The sequence below is a fragment of the Lepidochelys kempii genome, chromosome 9 (assembly GCF_965140265.1).
Source record: "Lepidochelys kempii isolate rLepKem1 chromosome 9, rLepKem1.hap2, whole genome shotgun sequence".
NCBI lineage: Eukaryota > Metazoa > Chordata > Testudines > Cheloniidae > Lepidochelys > Lepidochelys kempii.
In genome coordinates, this window is record NC_133264.1 from 8,023,484 (window position 1) to 8,041,118 (window position 17,635).

The 17,635-nt window shown below is 60.4% G+C and overlaps 2 protein-coding genes across 3 annotated transcripts in view; one reads left to right on the forward strand and one right to left on the reverse strand.

Annotated features, from left to right (window-relative positions):
• VWA5B2 (von Willebrand factor A domain containing 5B2) overlaps positions 1-8,128 on the forward strand; it is a 45,729-nt gene extending 37,601 nt beyond the window's left edge. For both annotated transcript variants that reach the window (XM_073359199.1, XM_073359198.1), the window contains exons 15-22: positions 1,987-2,212; positions 2,410-2,739; positions 2,826-2,963; positions 3,505-3,624; positions 4,226-4,303; positions 5,180-5,249; positions 5,732-5,840; positions 7,431-8,128. In XM_073359199.1, coding sequence (XP_073215300.1) covers positions 1,987-2,212; positions 2,410-2,739; positions 2,826-2,963; positions 3,505-3,624; positions 4,226-4,303; positions 5,180-5,249; positions 5,732-5,840; positions 7,431-8,099 — 1,740 coding nt within the window. In that variant the 3' untranslated portion in view covers positions 8,100-8,128. The remainder of the gene's footprint in view (positions 1-1,986; positions 2,213-2,409; positions 2,740-2,825; positions 2,964-3,504; positions 3,625-4,225; positions 4,304-5,179; positions 5,250-5,731; positions 5,841-7,430) is intronic.
• Positions 8,129-9,031: 903 nt separating this feature from the next.
• On the reverse strand, positions 9,032-16,863 carry ALG3 (ALG3 alpha-1,3- mannosyltransferase). The gene is made up of 9 exons (XM_073359200.1): positions 16,610-16,863; positions 14,855-14,954; positions 14,504-14,651; positions 13,994-14,154; positions 12,685-12,805; positions 11,901-12,106; positions 11,442-11,519; positions 10,950-11,093; positions 9,032-9,456 (listed from the first exon to the last, which is right to left on the reverse strand). Exons 1-9 carry the CDS (start codon positions 16,800-16,802, stop codon positions 9,285-9,287), a joined length of 1,323 nt encoding a protein of 440 aa, XP_073215301.1. The 5' UTR covers positions 16,803-16,863; the 3' UTR covers positions 9,032-9,284.
• Positions 16,864-17,635: the final 772 nt, after the last annotated feature.

Sequence of the window (17,635 nt, forward strand, 5' to 3'; positions counted from 1 at the left end):
TGGCTTTCAGAGTCTAAGCAGATCCCCAGATCTCCTGCTTCATCAAATTAAATTCATCTAGACAATTTCTTCTGTGAAACATACAACTACATCCTCACACCTTCCATGGCATACTGGCTCATTCATGATTAAAGATAACTAATAAAAATAAACAAACCATTAGGGTCAAATTTAAGGCATCCCTTTTGTTTCATGTGTTGAATGTGTGTGTTGTACTTCGGTTTATTTTGGAGAAAGGGTCAAAACGCTGGGCTACAGTCTCCAGCATCTTAAAGTGGACTTGACGCAATTTTTCGTTGAATCCATGGGATGATGACCTCTTCCTGATAACAGGCAAGATAGCAACGTCTTCTCCTTGAGACAGACTCTTGGTGACTCTCCGTGATTGCTTTTTTGAGATGAAACGAGAAATATGTACATGACAGTTTTAAATTACAACATTATTAAAATCTATTTTAATTTGAGGAGGTGACTCTGAAAGCAACCAAATGTACTGGCCCTTACAATATTGATCTGCCAGTTACACTAGGGACTTGTCCACTAAATCCTCTAGATCATTCAGAAAGCAGAATAGGAAAGAAAATATAATCCATCTTTCAGAACCATCCCCCCTACAGCCCAGCCAACGTGAATATTAAACACTGCCTCCAGCTTGCAAAAACGCTCCCTGCTAACTGCACAGGGGTAGTTCCGCTTTGCTGACCAAGCAGAGTTTCGCAACAGTCCTTGGCTGTCACTTCTGTTTTTTCCCAAAAACTTTGTTTCTGCTTTTCTGGCTGCCAGCTCTCTGGAGCAAAGACAGAACTTTACAACCCCAAGATTTTAAAGGGAATCAACATCTCAATCCATACAACAGATTTAATATTTCTTTCTAAAAGGGCCCATCCGGGGAAGCCCCAGTGTGAGGACTACAGGAGGCAGGTCATATGGATCACCACTAGGCGGCTTATTATCATGTTCTCTGTGTATATAAGTCTCCCCACTGTATTTTCCACGGAATGCATCCCGATGAAGTGAGCTGTAGCTCACGAAAGCTTATGCTCAAATAAATTTGTTCGTCTCTAAGGTGCCACAAGTCCTCCTTTTCTTTTTGCGGATACAGACTAACACGGCTGCTACTCTGAAACCTGAGTTATCTCTGGCTTCTGTCCCAGGCTCCTACAGTTTTGGGCTCTGACATCTGGGAGAAAAGTGTCTGGTTTTCAGAGTTTTATATTATTTAGTAACTAAACTAACAAAAAAAAAAGCCTCACTGGAAATATACTCGTGGTTTAATGTTACCCAAATCACCCTACAATAAAAGGGGTTAGTATCAAATAATCAAATTAATCTCATCAGATTAATATCAGATAAACCAACAATTCCTCATCAGCTTTATCTAATAATTTGGGAATGCAGCAATCTTTGCTTAGCTACCACACCCAAAATAACAGGGAATGATCAGTCTTTCTCATTGATAGATGTATTTATATTCTAGTCAAATGGCTGATAGAGAGAGGAGCAGATCACAGCCAGGTTGAAATGAATATTTGGACTGCAGCTCTAAAGCTAGTTAAGGGCACCTGCCCTGAAAATCTTGTGTTACAATTGTGAGTTGAGGCTCAGTTTGCACACAGGGTCTAGCTCCAACCTGGACACTGCTGTGACACCACCGTTGCCAGCAGCCAGAGCACGTCCAGGGAACCCGAGGGAGGGAGGTACCACTTCAGCTTATGCCAGCTACTGGGCTGCCTCAAAGCCCTCTCTGAGCTCCATTGGTTTGTCTGGGACTGCAACTGCCCCAGTCTTGGGGGCAGCTTGCCCACCAGCCAGCACTCCACCTATCAGGCCTTGAGTCCATGCAGAGATAGGTGGGCTCAGCGCTAGGCTTGTGTACAGAGATGAGCCAGCTGAGCCCCTGCAGTGACCCCAGGGGGACTCATCTGCAAGCCTGCCCAAAGCAGAGCCCCAGCTCCCCAGACTGACCCCTGAATCTCTCCTGCTCAGGCATGCGTGGTGCTGAGCTCCGAGGAGCTGGCGCGGCGGAAGAAGGTGCTGGCACGAACTGCCTTATCTGGACGCAGCTTTTCGTCCCCGCATGGTGAGCTGGATGCCCATCGGCTGCAGAGAGCCCTGGAGAAGGTGTCCCAGAAGCGGAACCAGTCCCTGGAAGGGAAGCTGGATGAGATTGGGCCAGAGCTGCAGCGGCTGCGAAGGAGCCTGGCAGATTCCAGTGAGTGTTGTTACAGCAGAAGGGAGGCGCTGGGGGCCGGAGCCCGAATTAGCTCAGGTCTCCGGACAGCCCCCTCAGGAAGGTGCAGGGGACTCAGGGCAGTCCCGTCCCCAGGGTGGAGCAAGGGACTGCTGTATAGAAGCCGTGGGGGGCTGTCTCCCACTCTGCCCCCTGACCTCACTCTTGCTGTCTCCTAGGTAACTTGCTCTCGCCATCCCATCTGGACTGGGACATGCTGGTGGAGCCCCCGTATCTTTTCAGCGCGTCGCCAGCGGCTGAGCGTGGTGAGTGTGAGGGGGGTGCCTGTCTGCCCCTGCGATGCCAGGTGGTGATCCATGCACTCAGTGCTGGGAAGCCCATCTCCTGGGAAGTGACAGTCACCCTGGAGCCTCTGCTCCAAGCCAGGGACGTCAAGGGCAAGGAGGAGCCGTGTAAGGCCTGGGACAAACTGCTGCACCACCTGACTGCCAGCTCTGTCATCCGGGACCACGAGAATGTGGCACAGAGGGAAGCTGAGCTGGAGCACAGTGAGTATGCACTTACCTGCGTGCCCCACCATGTCCCGTCGGCTCTCCCCCTCCCCTCCCAGCCTCACCCTGTGACTCTCTCTCAGGTTTCTCCCGGAGGTTCCGCCTCAAGGCCATGCAGTCTAGCAAGGCTTGCAACACGCCCTCCATCTACACCTGCCTGGTGCCTGTGGACTCCTCCACCCAGGAGGCCCTGCCCAGGGCCCTTGAGGTTCGCAATGCAGGTACGGCTCCCAGGAGGCATTGCTACACTGAGCTCCCTCCCAGTCCCCCAGCTCACCTCTAGGGACCCATGGGACTCTGTATGCATATGTGGATCTGCATGTGTCTGGGTCTAGCTGGCTCCATCCATGGGCCTGTACATGTAGCGGGGTCTGTATTTGTCTCCCTGTTGGGACATGCTCATGCGTACACCTGTGTGGTCAGGTGTGTCTGGGGTCCAGGCTCAGAGATGTTTCAGGAGGGCAGCTGGCTATGACGAGGACAGAGATAGATTAGACTCCAAAGAACCGCCCAGAGAGTGGGAAAGCCGAGTGTGAGAGGAAGCATTAAAGGAACTGAGGCCCAGATCCTCAGAAGTATTGAGGAGCCTAACTCCCATTGAGATCAATGGGAGTTAGGCACTTTATGCCTTAGAGGATGTGGGCTTGAGGTTCTTGGGCTCAAAGCAGCAGTGGCCAGGGGGGGCTTGGGGACCCTCTGCAGGCTCTGAGCCTGGCTCTGTGGTGCAGCTGACAGCTGATGGTGGCTGTGATTCCTTCCAAGGGGGCCCTTCCAGCCATCGCCGAGGGTCCCAGGCTGGGAGCCGGCGCCAGGGCAATTACTCAGTGGGCCTGGGACGACGGCGTGACTCAGAGGAGCTGGATGATGCTGTCATCTCTGCAGGTACCAGCCCAGCCCTGCATTGCTAACCTGCCCCGGCACGCTGTCCCATGCCCATGAAACCCCAACACAGCCTCCCTAGAACCAGCCCTCTCGGGGAGGAACTGCAGCAAACCACTGAGACTTGCGCAGGCTCTTAGGGCAATGGCAGGCTTGCTGACATTGCACAGCCCCCGAAGGGTTACGTCAGAGGGCTGTCAGCTCAAGGGGCCACTGATCTCAGCCACCCAGGATGGGAAATTAGGAGAGTTTGAGTAGCCTGGATCAAAGCATCAGGGGTTCTCTGGGCCATACTCAGCACCTTGAATTGGGAGCCAGGGAAGCTTACAGGGCCCTGGGGTGAGGTGCTCCCTGGAAGCCCACAGCTGGCACTCCCAAGTGCAACCCTGTGCAGGTCCTGGGATCCTGGGGGTGGGTGCAGCCTCTGCATCAAATGGAGATGGCGACAGAGGACAGCACCACAGGTCACTGCTCTTGCAATGGGGACCAAATCGGAGCCCTAGAGCCCATGGAAGTTGTGGCTCCATGTCCTCAGCCGGCTGCAGCTGGGAGTTGGAGGGTCCCAGCACCCAGCGTAGGCTCTGAATTCTTGATTCCGTTCCAGAGCAAGACGAGACACCCGCATCTCCTGTCAGCATCTCCTTTGCTGCCGGTGCCTGGGAAAAGCAAAGCTGCCCCGATGGTAAGTCCCACACACAGCCCAGAGCTGGAGGCGGGGGAATCTGAGAAAGTAGGCTCTTTGAGGATTAGACATTGCGCAGCTCAGCCCTATAGGAAAACCTGAGAGAGAGATGGGGCCAACTGTCCTCCCAACGCAGCTCCTGGACAGATGCCTGCCTGTGGCTGCTGCCAAGCCCCCGGGAAGTGGCAGGAAGCCTGGAGCTTTAGCGTGAATCATCTCACAGCCCATTTGGATGTGTAATGCACGGCGGGCTCAGGTACCCATCAGCTTTACTGTCCACCTCTCAATCCCATGTTGGGGTGCGATGTCTCATGAGGGGGCTGAGCCCCCTCCCCTAACCTGTGTGGTTACATTATCGGACAGCCTGCTGCCCATGTCTGTGCTCCTGGGACTGGCCAGAATGGGCTGCTCTCCAACATCGCTGCTCCAGCCACCGCAGAGATGCTGGCTCTCTTGTGGAAATAAAGGGTCTGATGAGAGGGTGGCTCCCATTTCCAGGAACGTAGGAGACCCTGTGTGGGAGCCGTAACCTCCCCACGCTCCTGACCTGTCTGCAGTACCCTGCGGGAGTGCTGGGTTTGGGAAGGCAGCCCCTGCTGGGGTCGTAAACTTCCCATCCTGTACCATATTGCACTTGGCAGAGGCTGGAGTAATGTTCAGGTGGGGCACAGTCTGGGGAGAGGACCTGCTGAGGCCTCGTGGATGGGGACCCTCCACCTGCCCTGTTACCTCCTAGCGTGGCTGAGCCCTTCCCCCACAGGTAGGGGTGCTTTGGGGGCCTCTGTGGAGCTGTGCTGTGGCAGCAGGCAATTGTGGTGGGGATAGAGAAAGCAGGGGAGCCCAGCCCTATGGAGTGACCTTCCCTCCCCATGCCAGGTCCTGTGGCCAGTCCCTCTGCCACCTCTGTGGGATCCCAGAAATCCATGGAGAACTTTGCTGGCTCCAGGTAGGCCTTCTAGACTGACTCTCTGGGGCTGGGGGCACCTTCCATGCAGAGGGGACTTTGCATTCAACAGGAAAGGCCCTAGCCTGTCAGGGGGACACCCCACCGCTTCTTCACTGAGGGGACCTCCCGCAAAACCTCCAGTGCTTGAGCCCTGACCCTGCAGCACAGCAGGGGTTAATCTCTCCCCATGCTGCTGCCAGCCCACCCTGCACTGCAGCGTGCATTGGCCTGGGGCCCAGCAGCCTCCTGGAGAGTGGCCAGCATCCCCCTGCAGCTTGGTCACCTTCTTCGGCAGGAAGGAGCTGGAGAGGAATCTCTCTTGGCCACGGCTGCTGTGTCACGGAGGGGAGTTGGGGTGTGTTCATTCAGTGCTGGAGGCCCACAGCCCTCCCAATGGACCGCCTCTCTCTTGCGATGACCACCACTCTCCCAACGCTGGCAGGATCCAGGCCATGCTGCTCACTGGTCTCTTCTCCTGGCAGGTTCAGTCTCAGCAGGATCAGGGGGCACGGCCTAGTACTGCGGCCACAGTGCCTGACCCCAGAAAGTGAGCTCTCCAAGGACAGTGCCATCCATGACTACCTCCCACTGGTAAGGACCCTGCACTGTCATCCCACCCTGCTGAGCCCAGCTACTCTCCTGGGGTACTCCACTCCCAGCCCAGCAGTGCCAGGGATGGATCCCACCCTAGGACCTGCAATCAAACCTGGGTCTCCTACATGATGGAGCAGACTTGTAATGACAAGGCCAGGATCCGCCCCAACCTCACGGGAGCCAGGGCTCCTGCAGAGCTGCCCCCACCACTGCATGGTATTGCCAGAGGTTAGGCTCCAAAGCGCAGAGTCAATACTGTGTGTGCGCCCCACGACAGGCCTCAGCACTGTACAGGGGAAACTACTGCTGCCCCAGCCTTCCCTACCTGCTCCACCCCAGCTCAGACCCCGTGTGTCCGTGTGATGGGGACAGATCTATGTTAGCCGTTACCACTCGCGAACGAGAACTCAGAGCATTGTCAGTTCTCTGAAAACATCTGCTCAGTGTGCAGCGGCAGTCCAAAAAGCGAACAATGGTAGGAACCATTAGGCAAAGGATAGATAATAAAACTGAAAATATTACAATGCCACTATATAAATCCATGGTACGCCCATACCTCAAATCCTGCCTGCAGCTCTGGGCGCCCCATCTCAGCAAAGTGATATTAGCATTGGAAAAGGTACAGAGAAGGGCAACAAAAATTACTAAGGGTTTGGAACAGCTTCCATATGAGGAGAGATTAAAAAGAGTGGGACTTCTCAGCTTGGAAAAGAGAGGCCTAAAAGGGGACATGATTGAGGTCTATAAAATCATGTCTAGTGTGGAGACAGTGAATAATGAAGTGTTATTTACTTCTTCACATAACACAAGAACCCGGGGACACCCAATGAAATTAACAGGCAGCAGGTTTAAAACGACGAAAAGGAAGTATTTCTTCCCACAACACAGTCAGGTCAGCCTGTGGAACTTGTTGCCAGGGGATGTTGTGAGGGCCAAAACTATAATGCCTGCTAAACCCAGGGTTGAGTTCAATCCTTGAGGGGGCCATTTAGGGATCTGGGGCAAAAATTGGGGATTGGTCCTGCTTTGAGCAGGGGGTTGGACCAGATGACCTCCTGAGGTCCCTTCCAATCCTGGTATTCTATGAAATAATGGGGTTCAAAAAGGAATTGGATAAGTTCCATCAATGGCCATTAGCCAGGATTGGCAGGGATGCAACCCCCTGCTCTCGGTGTCCCTAGCCTCTGTTTGCCTGAAGCTGGGAGTGAACAACTCAATGATGGCCTGTTCTGTTCATTCCCTCTGAAGCACCTGTCACAGGCCTCTGGGCTAGATGGACTGTTGGCCTGACCCAGCCTGGCCCTTCTTATGTTTGTACATAATGAGCCCAGGCCCCAGCGCTGGGCTTCCCCACCCCTGCTGTGCAGTGCCAGCATCAGCAAAAGGGCTGCCTGGTGCACAAGCTCTGCCTCTCAGAGACAGCCCTGCTGCAGCCAGGGCCTCACCTGGCCAGGAGGCCCCCCATGGCCTCTGGAGTGAGTGCAGGACCCCTCCTCCACACCCTAGGCTCTATGCAGTGGGAGTGACAGACGCTGGCCCTGTGCAGTGAATGTGAGATGCTCCCCCCCGCCCTCTCCTCCCCACCAGGTGCGGCTGCAGCAGGCCCTGGGCACCTTCCAGCTAACAGAAAGCTTCTCCGAAGTGGTGCAGATCCCACTGGACCGTCTGCGCCGTGCCTCGCCATATGCCTCGCACCATGCCAGCCTCAGCCCTGGCTCCTGCACCGCCCCCTGGGCACTCATTGCCAAGGGCAGCCCTGATGGCGGCCCAAAGCAAGTGGCGAGCCAGCCCTCTCCAGAGGGAGTGGAGCCTGCCAGAGGCAGCCAGGAGCGGGCACCAGAACCAGGCTTGCCCCATTCACACAGCACCTGCTCTGAGGTCCTAAGCGCTGCCATCTGGCCGCAGGCAGACAGTGGGCGCGGCTCCGAGACCGACGCCTGCGACCACTCGCCCGCCACCTCCGAAGCCGTCAGCCTGCAGGAGGTGGGGCTCGAGGCCGAGGAGGGGGACCTGGAGAGTGCCAGCTGGGCCACGGCTGTGGCACTGGCCTGGCTCGAGCACCGCTGCGCCGGCTTATTTGTGGAATGGGAGCTGCTGGCCGCCAAGGCAGACGCCTGGCTCCGGGCGCAGCAGTTGCCGGAGGGAGTGGATGTGGGCTCTCTGAAAGGGGCGGCACACCACCTCTTCCTGCTGCTGCGCCACTGGGACGAGAACATCAGGCTGAACATGCTGTGTTACAACCCCAGCAACGTGTGAGGGGCGGGGCCGGGCCGTGGCACCAATAAAGAGGTTTGGTTCAGACTTGCTGTGTCCACAGCTCCTTCCCCTCCTGCACTGCCACCGGGGGGCGCTTCCCTCTGAGATGGGCGGGCCCCACCCGCTCCGGCAGCCAGCTCCCTCCCACCATCAGTCCCGCTCCTGAGCCCAGGTGCCCGTCACTCGGCCTCCGGCTGGGGGCCTGGGGTAGCCCAACGAGCAGCAGAAGGGGTTGGAAGCAAGTGAGGGGCAGGCAGTGTTGGGTGAAGAGGAGGCATATGAAACCCCCCCTCGCTCTGCTCACATAGGCCCAGGGCCCTCGTACGCTGCACTGAGCCTCACTGCACCCCCAGTGGGTGGGGCAGTCCCATTACCCCCATTCTGAAGGTGGGGAAACAAACAGAGGAGGTGAAAGGCTCTTTTGCTCTGTAAAAGCAACTCGAGAGTGCTAGGGGACCAGGTTCCAGAATGATTCCGTGGTGTAGGGTCAATGGGACTGAGCCCTGTTTGAACCATGGCCTGAGCAGGGCTGGAGCACCGGGTGGGGGGTGATGCTTATCCCCACGTGTGGTCCCATCTCCTCTAAGACTGACCGAGTTTTAAGCACCTCGAAGGCCAGCCACATTGTTCCCTGAAACGGGTGTCTTTGCAGGTACCCCTCAGGGACTTGCCCCTGGGAGCACATAGAAGCCAAGAGTCCTACCTCCCAGAGCTGCCCTCTGCCACCCAGCCCCCTGCTCTACCCATACTCCCACCCAGGGCTGAGAATGGAACCCAGGAGTCCTGGATCCCAAGCCACTGCTCTAGCCATTATACCCCACTCCCCACAAACAGCAGGGCAGCTGCTCCGTCCTGTGAAATGGTGCCTCTGCCCCAACAGCAGCAGGGGCCAGACTGATCACTGCAGGCCAGGGCCAGACTGCAGGCCGGGGTCAGGAGAGCCCACGGGACATTGCCACGTTTATTGAGGAAATCCCACGTAAGAGGTGTCCCCAGGGGGGGCCTGCTCCACTCAGCCACCGGGTAGGACAGGCAGTGCCACCAGCTGAGCGGCACCTGCAGAACAGCCTGGAAATTCAGCAGCCAGGGCTACCAGCCCAGGGCATCGTCCCGCCCAGGCAGAATATCCAGTTCCAGCTCCCAGGGGGAGGGGCTGCAGGTCCCATCATCCAGCTGCCCACGGTCTCACTGTGTCTTTTTCAGGGAGGGGGTCGTTTTCTGTGGCTCCAGGGGGGCAGTGGTGCCGTACCAGAGCTGCAGCAGGATCATCCCGTGACACACGTGCAGGAAAGCTGAGCTGCAAAGTGTGGAGGGGTACGTGTTCCAGGAGAGCTCGATGAGGCCCAGGATTAGCACCCTGCAATGGGAGAGAACTGAGTCAGTGCTGGGGAGTCAGGTCCCTCCCCCACAGGAGGGATAACAGCCTTCAGCTCCTCACCCTGCTATCCCAGCCCTGGGGGGCTCCCCGTCACGCAGATCGGCCAATACCCCTCACTCCCAACCCACAGCCCCCCGCTATCCCAGCCCTGGGCTCCCCGTCACACAGATCGGCCAATACCCCTCACTCCTGACCCACAGCGCTCAGTTATCCCAGCCCTGGGCTCCCCCTGTCATACAGATCTGCTGCTACCCCTCACTATCCCAGCCCTGGGCTCCCCGTCACACAGATCTGCTGATATCCCTCACTCCCAACCCACAGCCCCCCGCAACCCCAGCTCTGGGCTCCCCCTGTCACAAAGATTGGCCAATACCCCTCACTCCCAACCCGCAGCCCCCACTATCCCAGCCCTGGGCTCCCCATCACACAGATCGGCCAATACCCCTCACTCCCGACCCACAGCCCCCACTATCCCAGCCCTGGGCTCCCCATCACACAGATCGGCCAATACCCCTCACTCCCGACCCACAGCCCCCACTATCCCAGCCCTGGGCTCCCCCTGTCATACGGATCTGCCGCTACCCCTCACTCCTGACCCACAGCCCCCTGCTATCCCAGCCCTGGGCTCCCCATCACACAGATCGGCCAATACCCCTCACTCCCGACCCACAGCCCCCACTATCCCAGCCCTGGGCTCCCCATCACACAGATCGGCCAATACCCCTCACTCCCGACCCACAGCCCCCACTATCCCAGCCCTGGGCTCCCCATCACACAGATCTGCCGATACTCCTCACTCCTGACCCACAGCCCCTGCGATCCTGGCCCTGGGCTCCCCCTGTCATACGGATCTGCCGCTACCCCTCACTCCTGACCCACAGCCCCCTGCTATCCCAGCCCTGGGTTCCCCATCACACAGATCTGCCGATACTCCTCACTCCTGACCCACAGCCCCTGCGATCCTGGCCCTGGGCTCCCCCTGTCATACGGATCTGCCGCTACCCCTCACTCCTGACCCACAGCCCCCTGCTATCCCAGCCCTGGGTTCCCCATCACACAGATCTGCCAATACCCCTCACTCCTGACCCACAGCCCCTGCGATCCTGGCCCTGGGCTCCCCCTGTCATACGGATCTGCCGCTACCCCTCACTCCTGACCCACAGCCCCCTGCTATCCCAGCCCTGGGTTCCCCATCACACAGATCTGCCGATACTCCTCACTCCTGACCCACAGCCCCTGCGATCCTGGCCCTGGCCCTTTCCTCAGCAGAGATGACGAATCAAGCAGAGTTGCGATGTGCATAATTACCCGGGAGGAACCCACACAGCCCCTCATTTGCTCAAGTTTATGGCACCACTGAAGGCCAGGGCCTGCCCTGTGCAGTACCAGCAGCGGGAGGGATTCCCAGGAGCTGGGGACAGCACACTGAGGCACAAAGGTAGGTCGACCCCACTCCCCTCCCAGGCACGTACCTCAGCAGGTGGCTGAGCTTCCCGGCAGGGGTGCACCACAGCAGGTAGGGCAGGGTGTGGAAATACCACACGTAGAACTGATAGTGCAGGGACCGGCTGCAGCAAACGCCGATGAAGTTGGAGGTGAAGAGAACGAAGACGACCTGTGCGCTGCCGTTAAGGAGGAACGGAGCTGCTGGCTCCAGGGCTACTGTCTTCCCAGCCCAGGGTGGGGCTCCCAGCACGTGACAGAATCCCAGAGCCACAAGGCTGCACAGGGAGTGGCTGCGTCCCCCCTCCTAACCCAGTGTGGGGGAAGCTCCCAAACAGCCACGCCGCTCCGGGCTGTGGGACTGGGAGGCCCCAGGACGCCTGGGTCTCCCCAGCGCCGCATGGCTGGGAGCCTGGAGATGCTTGCACCGAGGCCTCCTCAAGCCCATGGCCTTCAAGCACTCCCTGGCCGGCCAGGGCTGCCCTGCCCTAGCCTCCATCGCCAGCTCCAGTGTAAGGATATGGTTGGCTGTCAGGGGCTGGGGCGGACTCTTCCTCTCTGCTGGATCCTTCAGCAGTGACAAGAGACTCCCCTCAGACCTGCAGGGAAGAAGGACGAGCACAGGACCCTTCAAGCCCAATCCCGGCAGAGAGGCTGCAGACCCCCCGGGCCATGAACTGGCCCCTCTGAGACTATACAGCCAGCAATGGCTTCATAGAGCCGGGGGCCCAGGTCTGAATAGGGAAGGCCCCAAAAATGGACTAAAGTTCTCCCTTCCCCCGCTTCCCCCCAAACTCCATAGCCCCAGTGCAATGGAAGCTATTTAACGCTATGCTCCCGGTAGCCCGGCCAGGCAGGGATCTGTGGGGGTGGGCTGCCTCAGCCTCCTCTCCAAACCACCTGGCAGTGTAGGGGCTGCAGGGAAACCTCAGGGATCAGCTGCTCTGTACCCAGCGCCCCGTTCCATGCTGGGGTCTCACCTGTGCCACCGATGCAGTGCAAAGAGTCCCAGGGCGCCCAGGTGGGCTGCGAGAAGTGCCAGGTGGAAGGCCCGATGCTGGAAAACCTCCTCTGGCAGGAACCGCCAGTTCACCGTCCACTTGAAAAGGAACTGGCGGCCCAGGTCGAAAGAGCGGGTCACGTACCCAACAGGGTTCTCCAGCAGGAAGGGCAGCCCCAGGACCACCTGCAAGTGAGATCCCCAAACCATGAGAGCAGCTCCCCAGCCAGGACTGTCCCAGGTACCTCGCCAGACACCCCTAAGTGCTGGGGGTCGGGACTGATGGGCATCAGCAGAGCTGAATGGGGAAAGCCCAGGGCTGGGATAGCAAGGGTCTGTGGGTCGGGGTTGAGGGGCATTGGCAGAGGTGTGGGGGGAGCAGGGACATTGGCAGAGCTGCAGGAAGAAGCAAACACTGTGTTCTCCTGCTTGCTGCTCCGGTCATGTCCTGTGTGAATTTGGGCCCCCAGGCTCCTTGGCTGGGGGGACACTGAACAGCTGGGGATACTAAGTGCGAGTTTGTGAGGGGGCTCTGGGTGGGGATGGTCTTTGCCCCAGGCTCCCTCTCTACCCACCCATCCACTGTCCTGATTTGCCCCGTGCGTCTCTGGGTGCTGGGCCTCTTGGGATCAGCCTGGCAGAGTCAGGTGCATCCATGCAGGAGGCATCAGAGACCCACAGACCAGGCTGGCCACGCAGCTCGCCTCGGCTATGCAGGGCCCCAGCGTTCGCCTGGGCTGGGCCAGGCCCACGGGGTGGGTTACCTGCAGCAGCGCACAGATGGAGAGCTTGGGGATGGTGCCCAGGGGGCCGAAGCGCCAGAGAAGCAGGAAGAGGAGCCCTGGAGCAAAGAGCAGGACGTTCATCTTCACCGACACGGCCAGGCTGAGGGGAGAGAGAGAGTCACTCCGGCTCACCAGGGCCCTGCCTGCGGGGTGCCACCCCTCCCTGGCCCTGACCCTGCGCAGAACGGCCCCGATCCTGACTGCAGGCCCCCACAGCCCTAGCGGACCCTGTTCCAGCGCTGTAATGGTGCTGAGGCTGGTGGGGGAGGGCCCTGGATGAAATGACAAGACAGACGGTGAGAGGAGACCGGCAGCTGCCCATCCTGAGGGGAGCGGAGCCAGGGGAACGAACTGTCCCTGTCAGAGGATGCGGGCTGAGGGGTTAGATGTGGCGTCCCCGAAAACGCAGGCCGAGCGGCTCAGTTGGGTGCTGTCAGGGGCATGGGGATCCGGCCAATCGCAGCTCGACTGGCTCAGACAGGTGCTGTCGGGGGCATGTGGGGTTGTGTCCGATTCTGCCCTCGCCCATGGCTTATGCATCTGGGCTGTTTCCAAATCCTGCTGCTTCTCCATGCTCAGCATCTCCAAAATCCGTTCTTTCCTCTCCATCCCCACAGCCAAATGTCCTGAATGGGCCACTGCTGCCTCCTCCTCTCTGGCCTCCCAAATGCCCCCCCCCCCTCCCTCCAGCCTGCACAAAGTCCTGCCCCGAGAGGCCTTGTCCTGGCCCAGGGGTTTGATCAGGTCACTCCCAGTAGGGGATCCCTCCACTGGCTCCTCCTCCAACATCACAGCCACCCAAGCTCTGCTCCTGCTCCTCCCTCATCTGCTTGGCGTTGCCCCTCCTCATCCCCTCTGCTCTGCTAAGGCTCCCAATGCTAATTCCTGTGCACAGCGGACTTGAGGGACCCTGCCCTACCCATGTCTCAGTCCCCCTGAGGGCACATCCACGCTGCCACCTGACTTGGGCCAGACATGGGTATCTAGCTGCAGGGTAGATGGACGCTTAGAGCCCAACCTCTGTCATGCTGCTGGAGTCAATCCTGCTGATCTGCGCAGAAGTCACCTGGGCTCGTTCCCCTTCCCAGAGCTCTATCTGTGACCGAGAGCTCCTGGGAGCAGCGACCACCCCTAGCGTGGACTCGCTGCGCTCCTCAGCCCCAGAGGCCTCGTGTTCTGGAGCAGGGAGGGGTCAGTCCTGACCCAGAACAACCCAAGAGAATCCGACACTCCCCAGCCAAAGGAAGGGGTCCAGAGGCTCAGGCCTTGTGGTTTAGGGGGGACGCACCTGAAGAAGCAGCAGCCCCAGGACCAGCGCTCTTCCAGGAAGAGGTTGACTGCAAGGAAGAGGATGGCCATGGCGACGGGGTCGTTAAAGAGTCGCAGGATGTAGATGGAGTGGATGCGGTAGGAGGCGCAGCACATGAAGAAGAAAACATAGGGGGGGACCTACGAGCAGAGACAGGGGCTGCCATCACTGCAGTCCCAGGCCCCCGATACTCGTCAGTCCTGAGCCACCACCCCCTGGTATCCCAGCACTGCCAATGCCCCTCAGTCCCAACCCACAGCCCCCTGCTATTCCAGTCCTAGGATCCCCCACATCTCTGCCAGTGCCCCTCAGTCCCAGCCTGCAACCCCTGTTATCCCAGCCCTGGGCTCCCCCATCTCTGCCAATGCCCCTCACTCCCGACCCGCAGCCCCGCACAGGGCGGATGTGCTCGGAAGCTGGAGTTGTGATTGCTCCCTTGAGCCCCAGGGGGCTTTGGCCCTGGCCGGGTGGCTACAAGTAGCGTCTCACCTTTCTGGTCCGGCTGTAGATGCGGAAGACAAGCAGCAGCGTCACGAGATAGAGCGCGGCGAAGAGATACTGCGCCAGACGGATGTTGGTGCCGCGGCTGGTGATGTAGTAGAGACCCAGGAAGATGTAAACAAACCCGGCGGGGTAACTACAGAGAGAGACGGGAGTGAGGGGCCGGGGCAGTCTGGGCCACTGCAGGAGGGAAGGGGACCTGGCCAATGGACAGCCCCCTCCCAAAAGAGACAGGCCCTATCCACCTTAGACACACACTTCCTTAGCCAGCAGGAAGCCCCGGCCCCCAGGATTGGTCTCCCAAGTCCCCAGCTCCCTCCCAGCCCTTCCTATACTCACACCAGGGGCCCGGTATCTCCCTTCAGCTGGGTGTAATCGAAGGTCCCGTTAACGACTCCCTCCACCTCATCCATGTAGGCTTTCCAGTCGATCTCTGTGTCTGTGGGGAGAGCACGCGGCTCACACTCAGCAGCGTCTCCACACAGACAGCTGCTAGGAGGGGGCTAAGAAAACATGGTCATTCCCCAACCCTACGGGGTGGGAGATGGGCACCAAGCCAGGTCCTTGCCCCATGGGACTTCCCAACTCGGTAACACCAGAGGAGCAGCCAGGCACAGAGCTGGAGACCGGCACTACGGGGTAAAGTAAGGAGAGATCACAGGGAGGGCCAGGCGGGGAGCTGGGCAGGGGGCTGTTCCAGTGAATTAACTGTGAAGGGGCAAATGGGAGGAGACAAAGCTGAGAAAGAAGGCGGGGAGCGAGTGAGAGGAGCTGGGGGGCGGGGCGGGACATGGAGGGTCAGAAGCTTGAATTTGAATTAACAGTGAAAAACTAGCCCACAGCAGCCTCGAGGTTCCCCCACCCCAGCTCTGCCAGTGCCCCTCAGTCCTGACCCGCAGTCCCTGTTATCCCAGCCCTGGGCTCCCCACACCCAGCTCTGCCAATGCCCCTCACTCCCGACCCGCAGCCCCCTGCTAGCCCAGCCCTGGATTCCCCAAACCCAGCTCTGCCGGTGCCCCTCACTCCCGACCCGCAGCCCCCTGTTAGCCCAGCCCTGGGCTCCCCACACCCAGCTCTGCCAATGCCCCTCACTCCCGACCCGCAGCCCCCTGCTCCCCCAGCCCTGGACTCCCCACACCCAGCTCTGCCGGAGCCCCTCACTCCCGACCCGCAGCCCCCTGTTAGCCCAGCCCTGGGCTCCCCACACCCAACTCTGCCGGAGCCCCTCACTCCCGACCCGCAGCCCCCTGGTGCCAGCCCTGGGCTCCCCACTCCCAACTCTGCCGGAGCCCCTCACTCCCAACCCGCAGCCCCCTGCTAGCCCAGCCCTGGGCTCCCCACTCCCAGCTCTGCCGGAGCCCCTCACTCCCAACCCGCAGCCCCCTGCTAGCCCAGCCCTGGGCTCCCCACACCCAGCTCTGCCGGAGCCCCTCACTCCCAACCCGCAGCCCCCTGCTAGCCCAGCCCTGGGCTCCCCACTCCCAGCTCTGCCGGAGCCCCTCACTCCCAACCCGCAGCCCCCTGCTAGCCCAGCCCTGGGCTCCCGACACCCAGCTCTGCCGGAGCCCCTCACTCCCAACCCGCAGCCCCCTGCTAGCCCAGCCCTGGGCTCCCCACTCCCAGCTCTGCCGGAGCCCCTCACTCCCAACCCGCAGCCCCTGCTAGCCCAGCCCTGGGCTCCCCACACCCAACTCTGCCGGAGCCCCTCACTCCCAACCCGCAGCCCCCTGTTAGCCCAGCCCTGGGCTCCCCACACCCAGCTCTGCCGGAGCCCCTCACTCCCGACCCGCAGCCCCCTGCTAGCCCAGCCCTGGGCTCCCCACACCCAGCTCTGCCGGAGCCCCTCACTCCCGACCCGCAGCCCCTGCTAGCCCAGCCCTGGGCTCCCGACACCCAACTCTGCCGGAGCCCCTCACTCCCGACCCGCAGCCCCCTGGTGCCAGCCCTGGGCTCCCCACACCCAGCTCTGCCAGCGCCCCTCACTCCCGACCCGCAGCCCCCTGCTAGCCCAGCCCTGGGTCCCAGGTTCGGGGCCTGTCCCGGGCCGGCCCAGCCCGCCTCGCCGCCCCGTAGGAAATGCGCCAGGCCACTCACATGCCACCCTGCGAATGACCCAGTGCGTAACCCCCACCTCCGCCAGGCAGAGCCAGGCGGCCACCAGCCCCGTGTACTGGGGCGCCAGGAGCACCCGGTGCTTCTCCTGCCAGGCTCGCCGCAGGCTCTGGCGCAGCGAGCCCGGCCCCGCCGCCCCTTTCCGCCGCGGCCCCGAGCCGGGAGCGGGAGCCATCGCCCGCACTGCGCGGGCCAGGCGGCCGACTCCTGGCCCCGGTGTCACCGGCTAAGGGCTCCCCCACTTCGGGAGGAAACACGCAGCCCTCCCAGGGCGGCCGGTCCCCCAGGCCCGAGGAAAACGGGGGACGGGATCTGCCTGCCGGGCTGCGATGGGGCCATGTCAGGAGCTTGCCCTGGACCCAGCCACGTGTTGCCTGGGGCTGGCCGGAGAGAGGCAAAGCTGGCGGGGCGGGGGACACAGAGATCGGGGGACTCCGGGCTGTGGGAGGGCAGCGTGGCCTGCTGGTGAGACCGCTGGGGCTGGCGCAGCTGTTTGCCGCGTCTTTAAATGTCCCGACCAAGCAAGGCTCCCTGAGTCCCCAGTGGCTGGTGTTGGGAACACAGGAATCATCTTCCCTTGCAGCCCTGGTGGGCAGGGTCTGGGGAAGCAGCTGACGCACCTCGGCCCAGAGGCGGCTGCATTTCACTGCTGTGTGTGTGTGTGGGGGGGTCGCTGGATCAACAAGTGTCCTGCCCCACCCCTGCCCCCGAGGGGCTGCATTCTGGGCTACGGTCCTGGTACCTGTGGGCCTAAACGTACCATGATTAAGCGGTGCCCCTGACCCCGGCGTCCAGGGGGTGGGCTATGTCGTGCATGGGGGTGACAGAAGGGCCGGGGGGTGGTAACACAGGGGTGAGGACGCAGGGCGTGGTGGGGGCAGCACGGAGTGGTGGGGGTCCCCAGGAGGAAGGGGGTCCCCAGGAGGCAACATCCCCTCCTCTTTCCGTCCCCTGGGAGCTGGCCACAGGGTCCCCTCCCACGGGCTCGGCCTGCCGGCGGGGACGGAT